The 22,032-nt window shown below is 22.3% G+C and overlaps 2 protein-coding genes across 2 annotated transcripts in view; one reads left to right on the forward strand and one right to left on the reverse strand.

Moving 5' to 3' along the window:
• LOC127288591 (uncharacterized) lies at positions 1–20,626 on the forward strand. Its single transcript, XM_051316130.1, has 7 exons — positions 1–301; positions 9,550–9,717; positions 11,370–11,589; positions 12,062–12,262; positions 17,636–17,802; positions 18,128–18,223; positions 18,327–20,626. The coding sequence occupies exons 2-7, from the start codon at positions 9,601–9,603 to the stop codon at positions 18,738–18,740; spliced, it is 1,215 nt and encodes a 404-aa protein (XP_051172087.1). The 5' UTR covers positions 1–301; positions 9,550–9,600; the 3' UTR covers positions 18,741–20,626.
• Positions 20,240–22,032, reverse strand: part of LOC127288588 (uncharacterized) — a 12,713-nt gene continuing 10,920 nt past the window's right edge. Inside the window, exons 10-13 of the mRNA XM_051316127.1 lie at positions 21,786–22,025; positions 20,999–21,201; positions 20,790–20,831; positions 20,240–20,717 (exon numbers count right to left, since the gene is read on the reverse strand). Coding sequence (XP_051172084.1) covers positions 20,579–20,717; positions 20,790–20,831; positions 20,999–21,201; positions 21,786–22,025 — 624 coding nt within the window. The 3' untranslated portion in view covers positions 20,240–20,578. The remainder of the gene's footprint in view (positions 20,718–20,789; positions 20,832–20,998; positions 21,202–21,785; positions 22,026–22,032) is intronic.

Consider the following 22,032-nt stretch of genomic DNA (forward strand, 5'->3'; position numbering starts at 1 on the left):
CCAATCGAGAAACACTTAATCATATTTTCAAAAATAACATAATAACAAAGATTTAAAAAAAATCCGATAGAAAAATAAATTTACTTCGCGCAAAAAACAAAAAAAAAAAAATAAATAAATATACAAATTTGATTTTTTTTCTATAATTTTACAAAAAAAAATAGTTGACGCGATTAATATGAAAATGTTTTTTTTTCATCTTTTTTTTATTATTTAAAAATTACTACGTCAATTTTTCAATAAAAATTATCACGTGAAGTGTGACATTGTGAACATTGAAGGAATAAATAAATAAATGAAGGTGAATATTTAATATTAATTAAAAATTAAAAAAGTATTTTTTTAAATTATAATAATTAATTTGTGTAAAAATTTTTTTTTTACATTAGTAATTTAAATTAAATTTGTTGTTTAAAAAAAAATTATTTTCTACGAAAATACATTTAATTTAATTTGGCATCATCCCACGTGCGAGCAATTTTATTCAGAATCCGCATTGATGTGCCTGTCACAACATTAGCACATTTTTACGATTTTAAAAATTCTCTTTTCAGAAATTTATTTTATTTAATTAATTACGTATAATTAAAAAAAAATGTAATGAACACGAAAATTGTTTTTTAATTAATTTGAGACAAAAAGACAAAAAAAAAATTTTTTTCATTATTTATTTATTCATACATTGAAAAAAAAATTATTTAATTCAAATAATCGTTTTGTTGACTATTTATCAAATAAATATTTTTTAATTAATATTTAAGTCAATTGATTATTTGTTTTAAATACAGAAATTATTGGAATAAATAATTTATTAAATTCAAATAAAAATTATTTGGTCCAAGTAAATGCTTTTTTGATTTGTCAATTATTTGAATCAAATAAATTTATTTTCAATGTAGTTAATTTATTTTCTTACAATAAAAAATAAGTCTTTCATTTTGTTTTTTAGTGTTTTTCAAATATTTTATAATGACAATAATTTTATATTGCAAAATTAATTTCAAGATGCGCATTTAAAAAATAATTGCTCAATCTATTTTTTAATTTAGAAAAAATAAAATATCAAATTTCACGTGTGCAAGAAAAAATCATATTCGTTGCGGATAAAAATCGTTTCATTGGTTGCACTCGTTCGAGTTCATAAAGAAAGAAGATTAAATTAATTAGAAAAAAAAATTGCAGTTAATTAAAATTTATTATTAAGCAATTAAATAATTGGCAATTTTTTTTTTTTTAATTAATTTTTGTGTAAAATTTTTTTCTATTTTTGATATTAAAATTATTTGCCAAAAATGGAAAATTTTACTTTTATGTAAGAAATGTATATGTATATATTCATAATATGAAATTTAATTTTTCTCGTTTATTAGTTACAGTTAAAGGTAATAAACTTTTATAACTTGACTTTTATATTTTATCCGCGCGCATATAATCTTAAGAGAGAAATGTTGATTTAAAAAACTATGAACCGTAGCGCGATGGTCAGGTGAGGAAAACTTAAGAAAAGATACTTGATAGCTTTAATGCATAATGAGTTTCAGTTATTATAACTACTGTTATTTCGAAATTATTTTCAGGAAGCAAAAGATGTAATTACACATTTTCAAATTGTTTTGCGTATATTATTTATTTAACTTGCTAACACTTTTATTTTAAAGACAAAAAAATAACTTTCGAAAATTCAATTTGTAAAATTTTATTTTCGAAAACAAAATTTCATTTATTTATTTATTTTTTTATTTTATTTTTTGTATTTTTATTTCTAGTTTTAGTTTTACTTAATTTTTTTATTTTTATTATTTCTTATTTTAAGGGAGAAAATTAATTATTTTCAATTACTGAATTTTTAAGACAACTTTCCGCGCTATTTATTTATTCAATAGGGAATAAAAATTTGATTTCTTTCTAGAAAAATTATAAAATACTCTTTAGATGAAAATTTTTTTCTTTTTAGAAAATTTATAAAATATCTATTTATTTATTATTAATATTTATTTAATTTTTTGAGAAAAGTTGTAGATGAACAATTTTAAGGTCATCGTAACATTTGATAAAAAGTGAAAATAATAATAAAACTATAAAAAAAGTGATACAATATTATCAGAATATTATTATCACAAAAAACCTTTGATATTAAATGGAAAATAATTATCAGCATTTTACATAAAAGAGATAATGAACATCTGACATTAAAGCGCCCTTAAAATATCAGAGTGACATTATATAATATATACGAGACAGAACAAAGGACTAAGAAAAATTGTACAAGAAACGAAAAAAAAAAAATTAAAGAACCGAAAATAATTTAATAATATTTAAATAAATATTATTTTAAAATATACAAATATAGGCAATATATATTTATTAGCGAATAAAAATCTCATAGGAGAATCATAAAGAGGCTCTTACTTCTTCTCTTTTACGATAAAGTTTATATTCACGAGTCTATTTAATTTATATTTTTAAAGCCCCTATATAACTTGATACATGCGACATGGTTACTAACTACTTAGTATAATTTAAGTCTAGAAGATGACACACGTGATCTTGTTTAGGAATGAACTTCTATCTAGTCTCATTAAAATATTCATAATAATTCTCTAGGGCACCAAAAAAAAAAAAAAAAAAAAAAAATTTGTTTCCACAACCCAAATTCTTTTTTCCCAACAAAGAAAATTCCACAAATTTTTCTTCTTCTCTATTTGAAAATAATCCTCAACTATTTTTTAGAATAGAAAAAAAATTCTACCAATTTTTCCTCCGGAAAAAAAATTTTAACAAAACTATTCGAATTTCAAAAACGAATTTCTGGAAAAAAAATTTCTAGAAACAAAATTCAACAAAACTAATGTTTAGAGTTTCAAAAAAAAAATTTCTAGAAACAAAATTCAACAAAACTAATGCTTGGAGTTACAAAAAAAAATTTATAGAAAAAAAATATTTAACAAAACTAACGTTTGGAGTTTCAAATAAATTTTTCTAGAAAAAAAAAAAGATAATGATTATAATAATGACAATAATAATAAAATGAATAATTAATAATAATAATAATAATAAAAATAATTTAATAATAATAAATAATAATAATAATAATAATTTAATAATAATAAATAATAATAATTTAATAATAACCCGTGTGGAAAAGTGATGTGGGCCCCCAGCGGGGGCCCTTATGGATCGCCCTCATGCCATGAGGGCCGCATATGGATGATCCATAGGGGCCCCTCATGGAAACGACATGCTCATCGATGAGGGCGCCCGCATGGGCGATCCATGAGGGTGCCCCTACGGGCGCCCTTATGGGCCCTCACGTTTGCCCTCATCTTGCCCTCAAGTTTGCCATAATGTTTTTTAATCAATAATATTAATAATAAAAGTTAATTAATAATAAATAAGCTTAAGTTATGAATAAATAACATATTTATTTAATAATTATTCAATTTTAAATTAAATTCTTACTCAAATTCAATTTATTAATTAACGTTCTAATTAATTAACTGTCGGATATAATTAAAAGTAATAATAAATTAATTAATTAAAAAATTAAAAAATATTTAATTTATGCATACTATTAACGGATATTTTCATTTTTCAATTAATTCATACATAGAATTAATGATTAAACGCAAACCTGAGAAATAAATAAATCTAACGCATGGGGGGAATCGAACCTACGACCTACGGACTATGAGTCTAACGCTTTACCAACTACGCTACGTACGCTACTTCAAAACGAATGCTAACTTCTTGATGCTATTTAAACTTCAAAAATACCTAACAAAGAAAAGTGCTTAACATCATTTAGTTAAAGTTAAGATATTAAATTATATTTTCCAATCAAATGCAATTTATAAAATATAATTAATTATATGCTTTATGATTATTATCATGAATCATCTCAGGCGAATTTTCAAAAAAGTGTAAATATATTTTTATTAAAAACGCGTTTTTCGTTGTTTTAAATCATTGGGAACATTCATTTTTTGTTGATAAAAAAATATTTGATTTTTGGACTTAGAAAATTTTGCTAATCGATCATGAGGGCGATCCATGCGGGCCCCTACGGTGGCCCTCATCTATTTTGCCATAAGTGTGAGTGTTATTTTCAAAAAAGTGTAAATATATTTTTATTAAAAACGCGTTTTTCGTGGTTCTGAATCATTATAAACATTAATTTTTTGGTGATAAAAAAATATTTGATTTTTGGACTTAGAAAATTTTGCTAATCGATCATGAGGGCGATCCATGCGGGGCCCCTACGGTGCCCCTCATGGATTCGCCATAAGTGTGAGTGTTATTTTCAAAAAAAGTGAAAATATATTTTAATTAAAAACGCGTTTTTCATTGTTGTGAATCATTATAAACATTAATTTTTTGGTGATAAAAAAATATTTGATTTTTGGACTTAGAAAATTTTGCTAATCGATCATGAGGGCGATCCATGCGGGGCCCCTACGGTGCCCCTCATGGATTCGCCATAAGTGTGAGTGTTATTTTCAAAAAAAGTGAAAATATATTTTAATTAAAAACGCGTTTTTCATTGTTGTGAATCATTATAAACATTAATTTTTTGGTGATAAAAAAATATTTGATTTTTGGACTTAGAAAATTTTGCTAATCGATCATGAGGGCGATCCATGCGGGGCCCCTACGGTGCCCCTCATGGATTCGCCATAAGTGTGAGTGTTATTTTCAAAAAAAGTGAAAATATATTTTAATTAAAAACGCGTTTTTCATTGTTGTGAATCATTATAAACATTAATTTTTTGGTGATAAAAAAATATTTGATTTTTGGACTTAGAAAATTTTGCTAATCGATCATGAGGGCGATCCATGCGGGGCCCCTACGGTGCCCCTCATGGATTCGCCATATGGATCAGCCCTCATGGGCCCCCGCCGGGGGCCCCGAACTCTTGAGGGCAAGATCGTGGCTTTTTCCACACGGGAATAAATAATAAGAATAAAAAGAAATTCTCAAGGTTCTCTTTAAATTTAAATTTTCGATTTTTACGTTGAATGAATTAGGTAACCTTAATAATTCGCCTTTTTCCTTGGAAGTAATATGTAATTAAAGAAATTTTGGCGAGGTCTTCACAACTTTACCAAGTATTGCGTAAATAGAATTTTAGTTTTGGTAGACATCGTCTAAGAGTTTTACTTCAGATAAGTCTATCTCGAGAGTGCCGTGCACCCTTCTTGCTAAGTAATCCATAATAATTAATGTTAATTTGTAATTATTACTTTAAACAAAGAAGGGCAGAGCAGGTGCACTCAAACTTACTTCTCATAAATAAATTACACTATTAAATAAAGAAAAAAAAACAAAATACTTAAAAAAATATTAATAAAAAATTCTATTAATTAATAATTAATATTAATTAATAATTCTATTCTAATTAATTTTTCAAATATTATTTTAACTAGCAAAATTAACTTTTTTTAATAAAATGTGACATTTTTTTTTTACATTTGAAAAAAAAAATGTAAATAAAATACATTTTTTTAGTATAAAATGTAGATCTTCTTCAGATCTTCTTCAATTCAATTATTTAACAAATTTTGAACTAAAATGATTCTTCACTAAATTAATTATTTTTAATAATTTTAATGAAATACATCACAAATTCAATTATATCAAAATTATACTTTTTCAATTAAAATTTTTATGAAATTTAACAATTGTTCATAATTTAAAAAAAATATATCACAATAAATTTGAATTATTTTTTAAAAATTTCAATTCAAAATAAACTAAAATTCAATTATTACCCGAAATTTTAATTCAAAATCAATTAAAAATCCAATAATTATCCAAAATTTTCAATTTAAAATTTAATTATTTACCAAGTTTTCAATTTAAAATGAAATAAAATTCAATTATTTTCTAAAATTTCTATTCAAAATTAATTATCCAAATTTTCAATCAAAAATGAACTTAAATTAAATTATTATCCAAAATTTCAATTAAAATTCAATTATTTCCCAAAAATTTTCAATTCAAAATCAACTGAAATTCAATTATTTTCTAAATTTAAAATCAAATAAAATTTCATTATTCTCAAAAATTTGAATTCAAAATTAATTGAATTTTCAATAATTTGAATTTAAAAGCACCTAAAATTTAATTATTTCTAAAATTTTCCATCGAAATTTTTTTTTTGAAATTTAATAATTTCAATTATAACTCTAAGAAAATTCAATTATTTTTAACTATTTTAATAATATTCTTTGAAATTTCAACTATCTGAAACCATTTTTCAATTAAAAATGATTTTCAAATTATTGTATTTTGTCCGCATTATCTAATAAATTTTTTGTGAAATCATCTAAAATTTTAATTACAAAACACTTAAAGTTTCAATTAATTTCAAAAATCTCAATTTTAAATCTTTGAAAATTCAATTAAATTTAAAAAATGTTTTCCAAAAATTGTTTGATAAATTATTTTTAGTACTGTAAAATTTAATAATTGTTTGAAAATTAACAATATCTTTTGAAATTTAATTATTTCTAAAAATTTCAACTTTAACCCTTCGAAAGGGAGTATTATTAAAAAAAATTTTTTATTTAAAAATCTGTAAAATATTTTTGTTAAAATAAAAAACAAATCCACTTTTTTTTGGAATGTAAATCGACTAAAACGATTTTTTGTGTCTTTCAGTTGATTCGAGGCCTGTGTTTTTATAATTAATATTTAATAGGTATTCGTTGGCCCCTGGTACCTTAAAAATTAATTTTTAAAAATAAATTTTTTTCAAATTACTATCTTGTACGAAATTTCTTGGCGCATCTTTTTTCTTATCATAAATTTTTTGTATTTGTATACAATTTTTGAATAAATATACAACTTTAAAAAAAATTTCGTTGGTAAACGTTGTGTAATTCAGTTTCGTGAATTGAAGTTTCGAATTTGGAATTTTAAAGAAACTTATTCCGAAATTTGGAAACACAATTATACAACTTTGGCAAAAATGAGAAAAAGAATTGTCAAAATTTGACACGTCATAAGATTACTATTCAAAAAAACACGTGAAATCAGAAAAGACCAACTTCAAGTTAGGACAGAAGGACAGACCAAGCATTTTATTATTATTTTAATTATTACATTTTTTATTATTATTGTAGATTTTTTTTATTATATTATTTATTATTCTTATTATTATTATTATTATTATTATTATTATTACTATTATTTTTTTTATTATTATATTATTTATTATAATTATTATAGATTATATTTTTATTATATAATTTTTTATTATTGTTATTATATTGTCCCGACATCAAATTTGTTAGTTTCGAATTTTTTTTCTCTTTCACTCTAAAATCAAGATACAAGAAAAATGATAGTTTCTCATTTTATAACGCACGTGTGAATGCAATAAAAAAAAAATTTTACATTAATTCGTATATCTATACATAAATGGAAAGTGAATTAGAATTTACGATTCTTTTTCTTTTCTCAAAGTGAATATATAAATTTCTTTCTTTTGAATAATAAAAATTTCTATGAATTGTATAATTAATTGCATTTTTGATGAGTCAGGAAAAAATTAAAAAAAAAAAAAGAAATAGAATTTTTGTATTTGACGTCTTTTCGATTCTTGAAAATATATATACTATATATAAGAAAAGTAATAAATAAAATGACAATGTTTGTCGTTGGTTTTTTTTTAAATTGTTTTTCAATAATCCACACTAATCATTGACGTGTACTCGATTTCTTTTACGTAAAATGCGATCAAAAGAAGTTGTTTTGCATAGAAAATGTCATTCATATTGCAAGACTTTTTTTTTCTTCTCACTTTTCTTAGAAATTGTTTCGAATCGTAAAAAATTGCATACAATTTTTCTTATATTTTACATTTATTTTTATATCACAATTAAATTGAAAGTATTAAATTGATCAAAAATTTTTGTACACTTTTAAATAGCAAAAAAATTTAATAAAAAAATAAAAATCAAAAATAAATTTTTCACTAAAAAAATTTTTTTTTTTTTATTTAAATTATTCAATAATTAAATTAACAAAATATTCAAATTCGAATTTATAAATAAATAAAAAGAAATCAATTTTTTAAATATTTAATTTTTTTTAAAGAATATTAATAAAATACTTTTAATGAAGCAGATGTCATTTTTTCCATTCTATAAGTGAAACTTTTGTATGCATTCTTCAAGATTTCTTTTCATGCAAATTATAAGGGAGGCTCTACTTTCGCAAATCTTTTGTATATATATAATCTCTAACGATGATATTGCCTCTGGCAAAATATTCAAGTGACACAAAAAAATGATTCACGGTATTTTATTTTCAACATTTAAAAGTCCCACACAACTGGAAATAAGTAATTTACTAATTTCATCATTAAAACCATTTTACGTTATTTCTTCCTGACATTTATAAAATGACTGAAATAAATTTTACAATTTATTTATTATTACACAATAGTCTTGTGAGACAAAAAAAAAAGGAAATTCATTATAAAAAACAATTTATTGAGCAAATAAATATTCAATTGAAAAAAATCTGTTTTTCCGAAAGAAAAGATTTTTTCTGATTCTCTTGAGAATTACTAAATTACCTTAGCACGTGACACATAGAAAACTTGACGTACAAGTAAAAAAATTGAAAGTGAAGTCACATTAATCTCAAGTGTGGTCAATGGTATATCCCCTCATTTAATCTCATAAAAGCTAAGAGAAAAAAAAATCTGCAAAAACCCACAAAATTTGATTTTAGAATTTTTTTTTTCCTTTTTATGGAATTGCAACTATACATAATTGAAATATTCTTTTTGAAAGAGAAAAAAAAAATGTTGAAACTAAAAATATTTTAATTTATTATAAAAAGTTTATTAATAATTTATTATTATCATAATATAACAAAATTAATTTATTATAAATTAATAAAAATTAAAATATTTTTAGTTTCAACATTTTTTTTTGTTTATATAAATAGGCACCTTAAAGGATTTAATAAAAAATTCAAAAAATAGATAAAATATCAGTACCAAATTTTTGCTGGTAAATAAAAAGAAAATTAATTATCTAGAAAAATGGTAGTAAAATGTTGCTTTTATACCTTTTTGTTATCTGCATTAAATCGTAGATCAAACAATAATTTTCATTTGTGATGATAACAATATGCTTGAAACTTTTTTGCATTGATAAGAACAGCTTCACTTTTGGATCGCATCGTAATTGCACAATTTTAAAATAGTTTTCAATTGAATCTGTAAAATTGAAAAAAAAAATTACATTAAATAAAAAATATAGAGAACTTATTTTATTCTACCGAACAAATTTGTAAGGAAAATTAATAGAAATAATTTTTCTAATTTTTAAATTATTTTTATTATTTATAATTTCTTTTTTTAAATTTATTTTAATTTAAAATTATTACAATTTAAAATAGTTTTTAAATACAATTTTTATTGAAAATAATTGACTAATTTGTTTTCACGAAAAAAAAAAATCAATTAGAAAATTTTGTTTTGAACTCAAAAAAAAAAAAATAAATAATTTTTTACTTTAAATCTGTTACAGGTGAAGTAAATTAAGAAAAAATTTTGAAGTTAAAAAGAACGCAGGTGCAGAATGTTAAACGCGCGCGCGCAAGAATTACCCGCGAATGCAAACTTGCAACAGCAACAAGCAGACGATGAACAGTATGCAACAAGAAGCCGGCCCGTTAGCTTCTACGATAATTATAAGGTGAGAGAAAAAAAAAAACAAATTTTCATTATTTTCAATTTCACAAATATCAAAATTTGTCAGTAAAAAAAAAAAAAAAAAAAAAAAAAAAGATAATAATAAAATAAGAGATAACAAATTATTAATTACCAATAATTTCCATAAAAAATCGTAATTAAATTTTGAATTATTATTATTCAAAAAAATAGTTTTTAAACAAGAAAATAAAACAAAAAATATAAATAAAATTTTATTACTCCAAAAAATAAGAATTTTTTTGTTTCTTTTATTATTTTTTATTTTAGTTATTTTTTTTTATTATTATTTATATTATAAAAAATATTTTTTGTGACTATTATTATTATTATTATTATTATTGTTTTACTATTTTTATAAACAATTTTTATTTTAATTTTGATCTATATTTCGATTTTATTTAATTTTACAATTTTATTTGATATTTGTTGAATAAAAATGGAATTTTCGGATTTTGATTTTTTTCAAAAGTAAAAAGTCAATTTGAAAAAATGTCAAATATTTAATATATTTAGTTCATTAAATATATGTTTGTGTAATTTTCTGAGAAAAATTTTTGTTTTTAAAAAAGCATTTTTTATAATAATAATAATAATTCATTCATCATATATATACAAAGTATAAAGCTGGTGCAACATTAATTGAAAATTAATTTATAAAATGAAAATTAAGTAAATTTCTTTTTGCTCCCTTTTTTTTAATCAATATAAATATCGCTATAAGTAACATTAGAATCAATTTACATGCGAGATTCATTGATATGGAAAGGAATGTATATCTTTGAAATATATATATATATATATATATATATATATATATATATATACTTGTGTACATACATTCACAAGATTGTATAAATTCGATTCCTGTCTGCCTTCAACTTTCTCATAATCTCGAGATGTATATATCCACAACATTCTGGTATTAGATTATGTGCACGAAGTGTATTATATAATAAATGTGCGTTTCTATATATTGGCATGGACACCATTTGTCTTTGTTAAAAAAAAAAAAATCCTCGTGTTCTCTCCATTAGCGAATGACCTATAAATTCCAGAAATTGTAGAAAATGTATTAATGTTAAAAAAAAAATTTTGTTCACAAGCAAATTTATCCAAATTTATTCAATTTTAATTTATTTATTTCTATAACTATAATTAAACAAAAAACAAAAATTTCGGAAACAAATAAATTTTTCTTATTTTGTAAATTGAAAAAAATATTTTTCTATGCAAAATTAATTGAAATTTTTCGAAAAATTTCAAATTATATTTTTTCAAAATAATAAAATTTTGAGACACCAAAAATTTTTCAGCAATAAAAAATAACTTTTTCTCTAAATTAAAATTATTTTATTAAATAAATAAATTTCATAAAAAACAAAATTTTCATCTGTCCAAAATTGAAATTATTTTTTCTAAACTGATAAAATTTTTCGGATAGAAAAAATCATTTTTTTTTTTTTCTATTTTCTCATAAAGAAAGCGAAATTTCTTTTTTTTTTCCTTGTACAAAAATGAGGATTCACGTGACAAAATATAAACTCGTGGCATAATTAGCAGTTAAATGTGATTTTAAAAGGCCATTTATAATATAATATGTTGGAAACGTGAAAATACCTTTATTTTTTTTTTCAGGATGCACCGACAATGGCACCTTGCGTGACTTCCGCGATGAGTGACGGGAATTTAAGTCAAGTTCGTGACGGGGATGCACCGGAGACGGTCCAGGAAAATAACAATAGCAACAACAATAACAACAAAAATAATAATAACAATAACGACTATAGAAATAGCCGTGTAGGCAATGCCATAAGCGCTGGCAATATTACAAAAATTCAAACTTCAAAAGTCAAAGGTAAATGAAATCAAAGTTTAAGAAAAAAAAAAAAAGAAAAAAAAAGAAACTAATTCGCACAAAAAAGTCAAGGCCCAAAATTGACAAATGTCTCTAATTTACGAGACAAAAATTACGAAAGATTTACTAAAAAAAAAAAGGCAAATTTTTTTTCTCAAAATAAATTATAAAAATTGTAAATGGAGAATTTAAAATATTCTTAGGATAATTTCAATTAATTTTAATTTATGAAATTTCCAAACAAAAATTGTAATATAAATTCTAAATTAAAATTTTTTTTTTTATTTTAGAATTAAAAAATTAGAAAAATTAAAATTGATTAATAAATTATTAAATTAACTATTATTATTATTAATAAATTATTATTTATAAATTAATAATTTATATAAGTTGACTTTGTGTGTAAATAAATAAATATTGAAAAAATAATTTTTTTTTTTGAAATTTACCTTGATTATCGGGATTTTTTCAGGAGCAGTTTCGACCGGCAATATCGGCAAAATGTATCGATCAGAAAAAGAAAAGGAATTAGGGAGAGCACCCTCAATGGCAAATTGCTTGTCAACGACAGTTCCAGTGAATTTGGCAGCGGCTCAAATCGCTGGAAGACACACACCAACGAGAAATTCTCTTAGACACAGTCGAATGATTGTTCTCCATCGAACTGGAAATTGTAAGTTTCATTATTTTTTTCATAAATTTCGAAAAAAAATTTGCCACTCAAAAATAATAAGGAAACAATTTTTCATTACAAAAAGAAATTCAAAAATAATAATTAAAAAAAAATTTCATCACAAAAAGAATTCGCCATTCAAAAATAATATAAATAATTTTATCACAAAAAGAATTCACCATTCAAAAATAATAATCTTCCAATTAAAAAAAAAATTGTTAAAAAATTAACGTTTGAAAATTTGAATTCAAAATTCGGTGAAAAACTCAGGTTTTGATTTTACTAGACAAGAAACAATCAATTTTATCTACATTTGACAATTTGTCACATCAAAAAAATCTGAAATAAATAAGAGTACAGTAACGAGTTTTAAACTACCTGAAAGTTAATAAGCTGTCATTCACCTTAATGATTCCCATATAATTTTTGCGTTAAATGAATTTTGTCATTAACATACAAAAGCTTGAAAAATTATTTTTATATTATTTACTGTTATTTATCAATTCAATCAATGAGAGAATGCCATATATATATGTTTATTAATCACGAAAAGGTGATTGAATCATGAGTCACACGAAACATCTAGTCATTCACTATAAAGATTTGCAAAAAAAAAAAATTATAATACATACACACTATATTATTAAAAAATTTTCAAGTAATGATTAAAACAAAATTATATTTATGACACAGCAGAAAATAGAAAATTTATTTTATTCACATTATTGCAACTTGATTTTACCGTAAATCAAATATAAAATTACATGCAATTTAACGGATAAATTAATTAAACATTTTTTTTGATCTTATTAAAAAAAAAAAAAATAAAAGCCTCTTTGGAATTAATATTTATTAACAACTATAAGCGGTTAATATTGACTCCTGTTTAAATATTTATTTATGTCAGGCATAAAATTAAAATCAATAATTAATTGTCTATTAAACTGATAAATTAAAATTTTAATTAATAATTTTAAAATTAAAAAATGATTTAAAACGTATAGTAATAAAAAATTTACAACAATCATTGTATCATTGTTTTTTTAAATTAATTCAATAACAAGAATAATGAACAATGCAAAAATTGTTAATTACTAAATAAATTGAAATAAACAATAAATTGTAAAAAATAAATAAAAAAACTAAAAATAGAAAATAAAACAAAAATAAAATAGAAATAAAAAAAATATGAAAATTAAATATTACTAAAGAATTATTAAAATAAAAAATATACATTAAATAACGGAAATGAAAAAATAAATCCATCAATTAGTAATAAATAGATGTGAAAATTGAAAAATATAAAAAAAAATTGATTAATAATATCGATAAAAGTTAAAGGACAAAAACTTGTAAAGTAAATCTTACATAATCGCGCTCTACGGTTGAGAGGGTTTCTGCAATTGAAATTCTAAGAAGTTAAAAAAAAAATAGGAAGTTAACAATTTTGCACAGTAAAATTTAAATAAAAATAGAATTTTTCTTTCAAAAATGATGTCTTCATTACGTAAACGTAAAAAAATAATTTTTCAAACAAATTCCAAAAATACAAAAAAATTATTTAAAAAAAATGTATTGTTAAAAAAAAAGTCAAAAAAAAAATTAACCAAAATTGTCATAAATTTTTTTTTTTTTTGTAATTAAAGCTGTACTTTGTTGCACATTCTATTTTATTTTTGGATCGGCCCATTGACATCGTGACACAGTATTTCTATAGACTGAAGCCAAATTTAATCTTTGATGAAAATTTCTTTTTTTCAGATTTTCTCTCTTTATTTCTTTTTTTTTATGGGACTGCAATTTTATTCAAACGGTTTTTAGTCCAAAAATAAACTATACTTTGTAATTAAAACAAAAACAAAATTTTTCCATTCAAAAACAGTTTTAGCAAAATATTTTTTATTTAAAAACTGTTTAAAGAAACCAATTTTATTTATTTATTAAAGAATTTAATTTTTGTTTATATTAATTAAAAAACAATTTTTAAATGCAAAAATTAAAATACAATCTGATACAAAAAATGTAATTATTAAATTGATAGAAACAATTAATTGCTAACGATATTTTATTTTAAAATTTATATGGACTAAAATGTGTGTTGAATCGGAAATTGCCAAGCCGGAAATTCTTTCAGTCTATCTCTCTTATTCCGGTTTTCACGCGGTGAATCATTTTTATTTAAAATGCACAACCTGCCTGCGAAAAGTATCTGCATTTTGCATCAGAATATTATATTTCGAAATTTCATTTTATTATTCCATCCCTTGAAAAAATACATCATAATTAAAAAAATAGCTCACTGTTTTTTTCCCTATATTTAAAAATATTTAATATTTATTTACAATACAATTTTAACAATAAGAAAAAAATATTCTTGATTTCATTAATAATTATTTTTAATTAAATGAAAAATTCTTATTTTAAGAATATTATAAATTCTAATTATAGGAATAAAAAAAATTTTAATTTAGAATATATATCGTTGGTTTGCTTTTGAAATTGATATTAATGAAAAAAATTATATGGGAACATTGTGAAAATGACAGTGAAAAGTTGACTGTATATCTTTCACAATTTACAATGTGAAGAATTGCGTAACAAAAAGGTAATTGCAAACTTGTACTTACGAGCATTAATGGCATTAAACATGTATTGGGGCCACCGTGTGTGATATAAACTCACATCCAAAGCCTTTATCCTTACGATGTGTGTAGGTCGGACGAATTTACGACAGTTTCCTTGTTGTTTTTTATTTTTTTTAATCATAAAAATAAATTTCTATATTTTTATATAATTTCTCGAGCAAAAATATAAAATCAACAAAAAAAAAAAAAAACTCTCGTTCACCTCATCATCATCATCATTATTATAACAGTTGTAATCCTTGCGCACATCCTCGCTCTCTCGTATATTAAAAATCCATCAGCCGGAAATATTTTATTTTCATCCATTGATATTTAATATTTATAGGCTCACCTGTTCTTTTTATAAAAAAAAAAAAATTTAATTTCCATCCATTGATATTTAATATTTATAGGCTGGTTTTTATTAATTAAAAAAAAATTATATAAAAGGGGATAAAATTATATAAATAAATTGTGGTATACATATAATAATTATCAAGGGTTAAATTTATAATGAAGAAAAAAAATTATTTTTTTTTTTTATATTTTATAAATGAAAATCAGATAAATATTTCTCAATTTATTTCACCTGTATCTTATATTGATGTGATCCCACGTACATATTACGCGTTGCCCCCGTAAGTTCACCGACCTGTCTGCTATGTTTTATCACCTACATTGTTTTCAATTTTTTTTTTTTTTTGTTCCTTAAATTCCATAAATTCTTTTGGCAAACTATTTTTTAATCACAGCAACACATGTTTCCCACATTATCTCTGAAATGAGATCAAAAATATTTATGATTAATAATTTTTCGAATATAAATAAAAAAAAATAAAACAAAAATATAAAAATAATAATAATAAATAATAATACGAATAATAATTGAAAATAATAATAAAATTAAAAAATAATATTTAAATTAATTAAAATTAACAAAATTAGAAAAAATTTAATAATGAAAATAATTTGAATCATTAAATTTAAAGGATCAAATTTTATTTATAATTGCGCGTAAAAGAAAGAAGTAAAAAAAATAAGAGTCAGAAAGAAATGTTTTTAACGCTTAGAAAACGTGATGAGAATATAATTGCGGGGATTAAACGATTATTCACCTCCTTGAATATTTGAAATGTCTGCATCATCCCTAATGCAATTTTTATTAGGATCCATTATTCATCATTAAGATTAAGAACCCTCCTCTATTTTTTTCCCATGAACCTAAAAATAAAAAAACAAATATTAATATAAAAAAAAAGAAAAACAGTCTCATAATTATTTTTTTCCTTATATTTCAAAAAAGAATTTACAAAAATTGGATAAAATTTAAAAAATTTAATTTACAAATTATTAATTATTATATATTATATTATATATTATATTTATAATTATTTTAATATAGATAAAATAAATTTTTAAAATTAAAAGAAATGATAAAATTTTTACATCTGCCCAACGTTTTTTTTTCTACCCTTTTATATATTTTGGATTATTTTCAATAGTATTTCTTTTGAGAGGATTTACGCCTTCATGATCAATTGCAAGGTTTCGTTGTCAAAGGGAAATTATCGCTGTGAGATGAATTCTAAGTAAAATCTTCTTTAGCCACAAAATCCGCGTATTATTTCTGATTGTTCGAGCGAAATAATGAAACTCGGACCAACTGGTGTGTTACATTAATTTAAGCCAAGAAAAAAGAAAAACATACTTTTTTTTTATTTTTTACTATTTTTATTTATTTTAAATAATTTTTCTTTAACAATATTATTTTATATTTTTTTATTTCTACCATTATTCTGTGTGATTATTATTTTTATTAATTTTTATTTATATTTATTTATTTTTATTTATTTAATAATAATTTCTCTGACTATATTATTTTACAATTTTATTTTTATTTCTATAATTATTTTGTGATAATTTTTTTATTTGATAAATATATTGAATGAGATTCTTTCGCAGTTTTTTTGAAAAAAAAATTTTCTACTTCCGCGTTCCCTGGTATAATGGGATTAGTAGAAATTTTCTTTTTTGTTTTTAAAGACAAGTCAATAAGTCAAGGACGATCCGGGTTGTTGGACGAGATACCATCTAGGGAGGGACATCGGGGTCATTATAAAACTCACCTTTCCTTTAAGTCCCATACGTGGGGTCCTGAGAAATCATGTTTCACATGGATATCGATAGACTTGGATCATAGGACACTAGATAATGTGCAACGGAGTGAAAGTGGGACACCCCGTTAAAAAAATTTTTTTTCTCTTTAAATTCATAAAAAAAAAAAATTCCCAAAGAATTCTATTATCAAATTTCCATATTCTTCCATAAATCTCCAAATTGATGAAACTGGAAAAAAATAATTAAAATTAATATAATAATTGGCAACTAAAATTATTTAAATCTAAATTATAAATATAATTTTTTATTATAATTGTAAATAATTTTTAATTTTTAATTATGAATAATTTGTAATTTACAATTTACAATTTATAATTTAGAATTTAAAATTTGAATTTTACAATTTACAATTATTATAATTAAATTAAAATAATTTTTTAATGATTAATTAAAAAATAATGAATAAATGCAATACCCACAATTAAATAAAGAAAAAATATGATTAATTTTCAATTTATAATTATTATAATTAAAAATAATTTACAATTATAAAAAATTAATTTATAAATTAATTTAAAATTCTTTTTTTGAAATTATTATTTATTACATTTTTTTTTTTTTATTGTTACAGTACCAAGAAAAGCGAAGCCAGCACTTCTCGGTCATCCTTGTTTAGCAAAATCATTGGCGGGGATGCAAATGTTCATCGGCATAACTATAACATCTTTATCATTATTTCTTCTTTTATGGACGCCCAGTTTGCAAGATATCGACAATCCATATTGGAGCGGTTTACCTGTAAGAGAAAAAGTCTCATTATCTGTTCTTAGTAATTTTTTTTTTTTTTTTTACATAATCCTAATTACCACAGTGAAAGTTCTGCAATCGTAATGTGATTTTGTTAATAGAACTTTTAAAAAACCATTCCGGGAACATAAATAACAAATAATTACTATTTTTGATAAAATTACTGTTTATATTAAAAATTAATATTTAATAAAATAATAAAAATAAATAATAGGTATAATAAATTGAATATTAATTTTTTATTTAATATTAATATTTAATTTATTATTAATTATTAATTAATTTTCTAGTTTTAAATAGAAAATATTTTTTTTAGCTCTTCATCTCCGGCAGTTTTGGAATATGTCTATTGTGCTGCTTCAAAAAAGAATACCCAAGAATGAGTCCTGGCTTTTGTCTGACCACAACAAAGGTTTGCAAAAACTGCTATTATTATTATTATTTTTTTTTTTTAAAAATATTTGTTTCATTATAACGAGGGATTTATTTTTTTATCTTCTTTTTCCATTCCACAGATATTAAGTGCCTTTCTCTCAATTGTGGCGGCCATTGCTTGCATAATTGTTTGTATTGCAACAATAGTTCATCTTGTACGACTCTCAGGACTTGAATGCAGTTCGACAAGTCTCATAAGTTCAGGATCATGTGTTTGTGGAACAATTATTAATAATTCAACGCTCACACGTGAGCCAATACTTAAATATTACGATCTCACATGTTCCGAGGTCAATAATTTATTTACATATCTTTTAATTTTTTCTGCATCGTGTAATGCACTTGGAATTATTGTTGCCACATGGTATTCTTATTTACATTGGAATTCACAAAAGCAAAAACCACAATATTTTCAAGTGAGAAGTAATATTAATTCAGCAGGTAGTAGTTTGAATTCTAGACAAATTTATAATCCAAATCATAATGGACGATGACGTCCATTATGGCCGTCGAAAATTCGACGGAATTATATTTTATTTGAGGCCTATGTTGTTTAAGAAGTTGACGAACAAAAAAAAAATTAATACTTTTATCATTTTATTCCATAAAAAAAAAATTTTTTTTTTTATTTGAGGAAAAATAATTCATTTTTTTAAAATTAATTTATTTTGAAAAATATTTAATTATTACAAAAACTTTTATTATTATTCATTAATTTAAATATATTTTTTTTAATTGAAAATTTCTTGTTAAATAGTTAGATTGTCACTGGTTCACTAAAACGGGTTTTAATTGCAAAAAGTAGCTTTTGTATGGAATATGGAATTAAATTAAAAATTAATTTTATTAGTAATTTTTAAAAAAACAAAAAGTGATAAAAGTTTTAAAAGATTTTTTTTTACTCATCAATATTATAATTCAAACATCCGAATGTTACAATTTAGCAAGAACTTCAGTATTTTTAAATGTAATGTATGTCTGACAAAATGAGAATTCATGTGCACGTGTAAATTTTACATATAATTAAAAAAAAAATTAATATCCCTAGAAGTAAATTTAAATGTTTGCAGTTGAATTTTTAACAGTCTGCAAATTAAAATTAAAATTATTTTTTGTAAAATTTCATTTTTACTATTTTTGATATTTTTTTATGACAAAAAATATGTATATCAATTTTATTATAAATTATGCAAATGTAAGATTTCAGAAATCATGAAAAAACAGAAAATTTCATTAAAAATTTAATTTAACATTAAAATCATTATCATTAAAAATGAAATTATAAATTTTTCTAAAATTTAACATAAATTAAATTAAATAAATTCTTTTAAATTTTCAATTTGAAATTTTCAATGAAACATATTCGCATATGAAATAAAAATTATTTCAAGGGATTCTTTACAGAAATTCAACTGGAAAAATAAATCCAAAGAGAATTTTTAATTTCTGTAACAAAATGCCTTTAATTATAATATATATATATATATATTTGTATTTATTAAACGCTTTTACAAAGTTATAATGTATTACGATAATAATCATCAAAGAATAATACGAGTGTACCTTAATTAATACTTAGTTAAATATATCGATATTTAGAGAATAATGCTCACTAGCCTGTACATATTATAAAAAAACGAACGATTGATATTAATATACTTTTATTTTAATAAATAATACTTTCAAAAATATTGTAACATTTTTTTTTTTTATAAAAAATTCCTTTAAAAGGACAAAAATTGACAAAAAGTTAATTCCCCAAAAAACTATATTTTAATCCCTATTTTTTTGTTTAAATATTTTTTATTACGAGATAAAACGCACCTATTAAAAATTTTGAATTTATAATTTAAAAAAAAAAATAAATAAATTTCAGTCAATTGGAATGGAATGTTTCACAAAAATTGATTTTACAATGAAATAATTGCATATATTTCTATAATAATTTATAACAATAAAATTTTAAAATATCAATTTTTTTCAAAGAAAAAAATAGTTTTTTCATTTTAATATATTTTTAAAAATATCGAAACAATCAAAACAAATTTAAATTTATATATAATATAAACGAGATTATTTTTAATTTCAACGAAAACAACATAAAATGCTTTCCACGAGGATAAGCAAATATTAAAAATTATTTACCAAATTCTTTTTTTTTTTTGGTTTCTCAGTCGATTACAATTAAAATTTAATTACACTTAAAATAATAGTAATGATAATAATAATAAAAACAGTTACTTAATCCTCTCGTAGACAATTGAATTGAGTAAATATTGAAAACGCTTTTTAAGGCAAGTAAAAGGCTCGTTATAATTTTTTTTTATAAACATTAAGCATCCATTAAATTAACAGCAGATGGAATCAAGTTGCATTGATATTCGCCAAACAACATTGCTGCCAACCATCTATACTGATCGTCTTTTGATGCACCCGCTAAAGTATATCCAAAATATGGATTTTCCTTACATCTACAAATAAGCAAATTAATTCTCTTCATCTTAGTTCTATTTATTTATAGTTTAATTATTTAAATTACTCACCTTGTTGGCTTATTATTTTTCAAAATGAAAGTAATGGACCAACTAGAACAAAAATTTAATATATTAAAATTATACAATTTATTAATTTAATTAATATTTTTATATTTTTTATTATTTTTATTATTTTTATATAATATTTATTATTTCTAAATATAATTTTCCCTCTCTCTAAAATTAGTATTTTCGCAAAATATTGAATCTATATTTACCCCATCTGTGGATTTCTTTTTGGCTCATGGCCCAAATACCAAACGATGTCTTCAATTTTCCATTCGTGCAATTTTATAGAGCAAACTTTATCTTTATAACAACAAAGTTTTGCCTGACTAAATTCAAATAAATAACTTTTCCAATTTTTCGTTTTTGTATCGGCAAATTTTAATTCACCTGAAATTGTCATGGGAGGTTTCACCTGCAAAAAAATTGAAAAAAATATTAAATGACAAATTACTTGATCCTGAAGGAAATATTAGTCTCATTTTTTTTTTCTTTTTTTTTTGCGTTGAGAATTTAACATTGTCAGAGTGCATGCGTAAATAATTGACACATTTCAAAGCTACGAAGCACTCGGTCAAGTCCAATTAGAGTTACATCCTGTTTTTCACTATGGCAAAGTATTTCTTTCATCTTCTCTCTGACTCACGCAATCTGATCCGCCCTATTCCAGTATAAATACACTATATAGTGGGAAAGTTTTCACCCTCGTAAAAGTTCTCAAACATACATGACCCTGAACCTCTTTAGCTTTAATTCATTTGCCTTTTTGATTTAATTCAAATTCTACCTCATTTCAATTCTCAACTGTTCCCATTTTTCTCTTTTTCTCTCTCTCTCTTTCTGTGCGAAATTCATGTACTAAATACAAATTTTATAAATAAAAATAAATAAAACTATTATTAAATTGATAAAAAGAATTCAAAAAATGATTTTCTAAACCAAATTTTTGTGAAAAAATCAAAAATAGTTATTTAACGAAAAAAATGCAAATAAACTTACTAAAGGTACAATATCCTTGTAAAGTCTATCTTTTCTGAGAATGAGAACATTGTCCTTTCTGTCCTCGGGATCCCAATATCCCCACCTGGCAACAACTTCCAAAACTCTTTCACTGTGATGAAGTGGTCTCTCCAAAGCACCTGCGAGATCGTATTCCTCTAAACAAAGTTCATGTGGTGCACAGCCGACTTTATCACCGAATTCTCGACAAATATCAAAGGCAGTTTTTTGTGGTCCAATCTGCAGT

This window comes from Leptopilina boulardi, unplaced genomic scaffold, assembly GCF_019393585.1.
Source record: "Leptopilina boulardi isolate dan_hultmark-lab unplaced genomic scaffold, ZJU_Lbou_2.1 LbouV2_392, whole genome shotgun sequence".
NCBI classification, from domain to species: domain Eukaryota; kingdom Metazoa; phylum Arthropoda; class Insecta; order Hymenoptera; family Figitidae; genus Leptopilina; species Leptopilina boulardi.

What these genes read in the sequence shown, in the direction of transcription:
- LOC127288591 (XM_051316130.1), top strand. Translation starts at nt 9,601, where the DNA reads ATGTTAAACGCGCGCGCGCAAGAATTACCCGCGAATGCAAACTTGCAA. An exon ending in TCTCCATCGAACTGGAAATT is followed by an intron (nt 12,263 to 17,635) that starts GTAAGTTTCATT and finishes TTATTGTTACAG; the next exon opens with TACCAAGAAAAGCGAAGCCA. An exon ending in TTTGTCTGACCACAACAAAG is followed by an intron (nt 18,224 to 18,326) that starts GTTTGCAAAAAC and finishes TCCATTCCACAG; the next exon opens with ATATTAAGTGCCTTTCTCTC.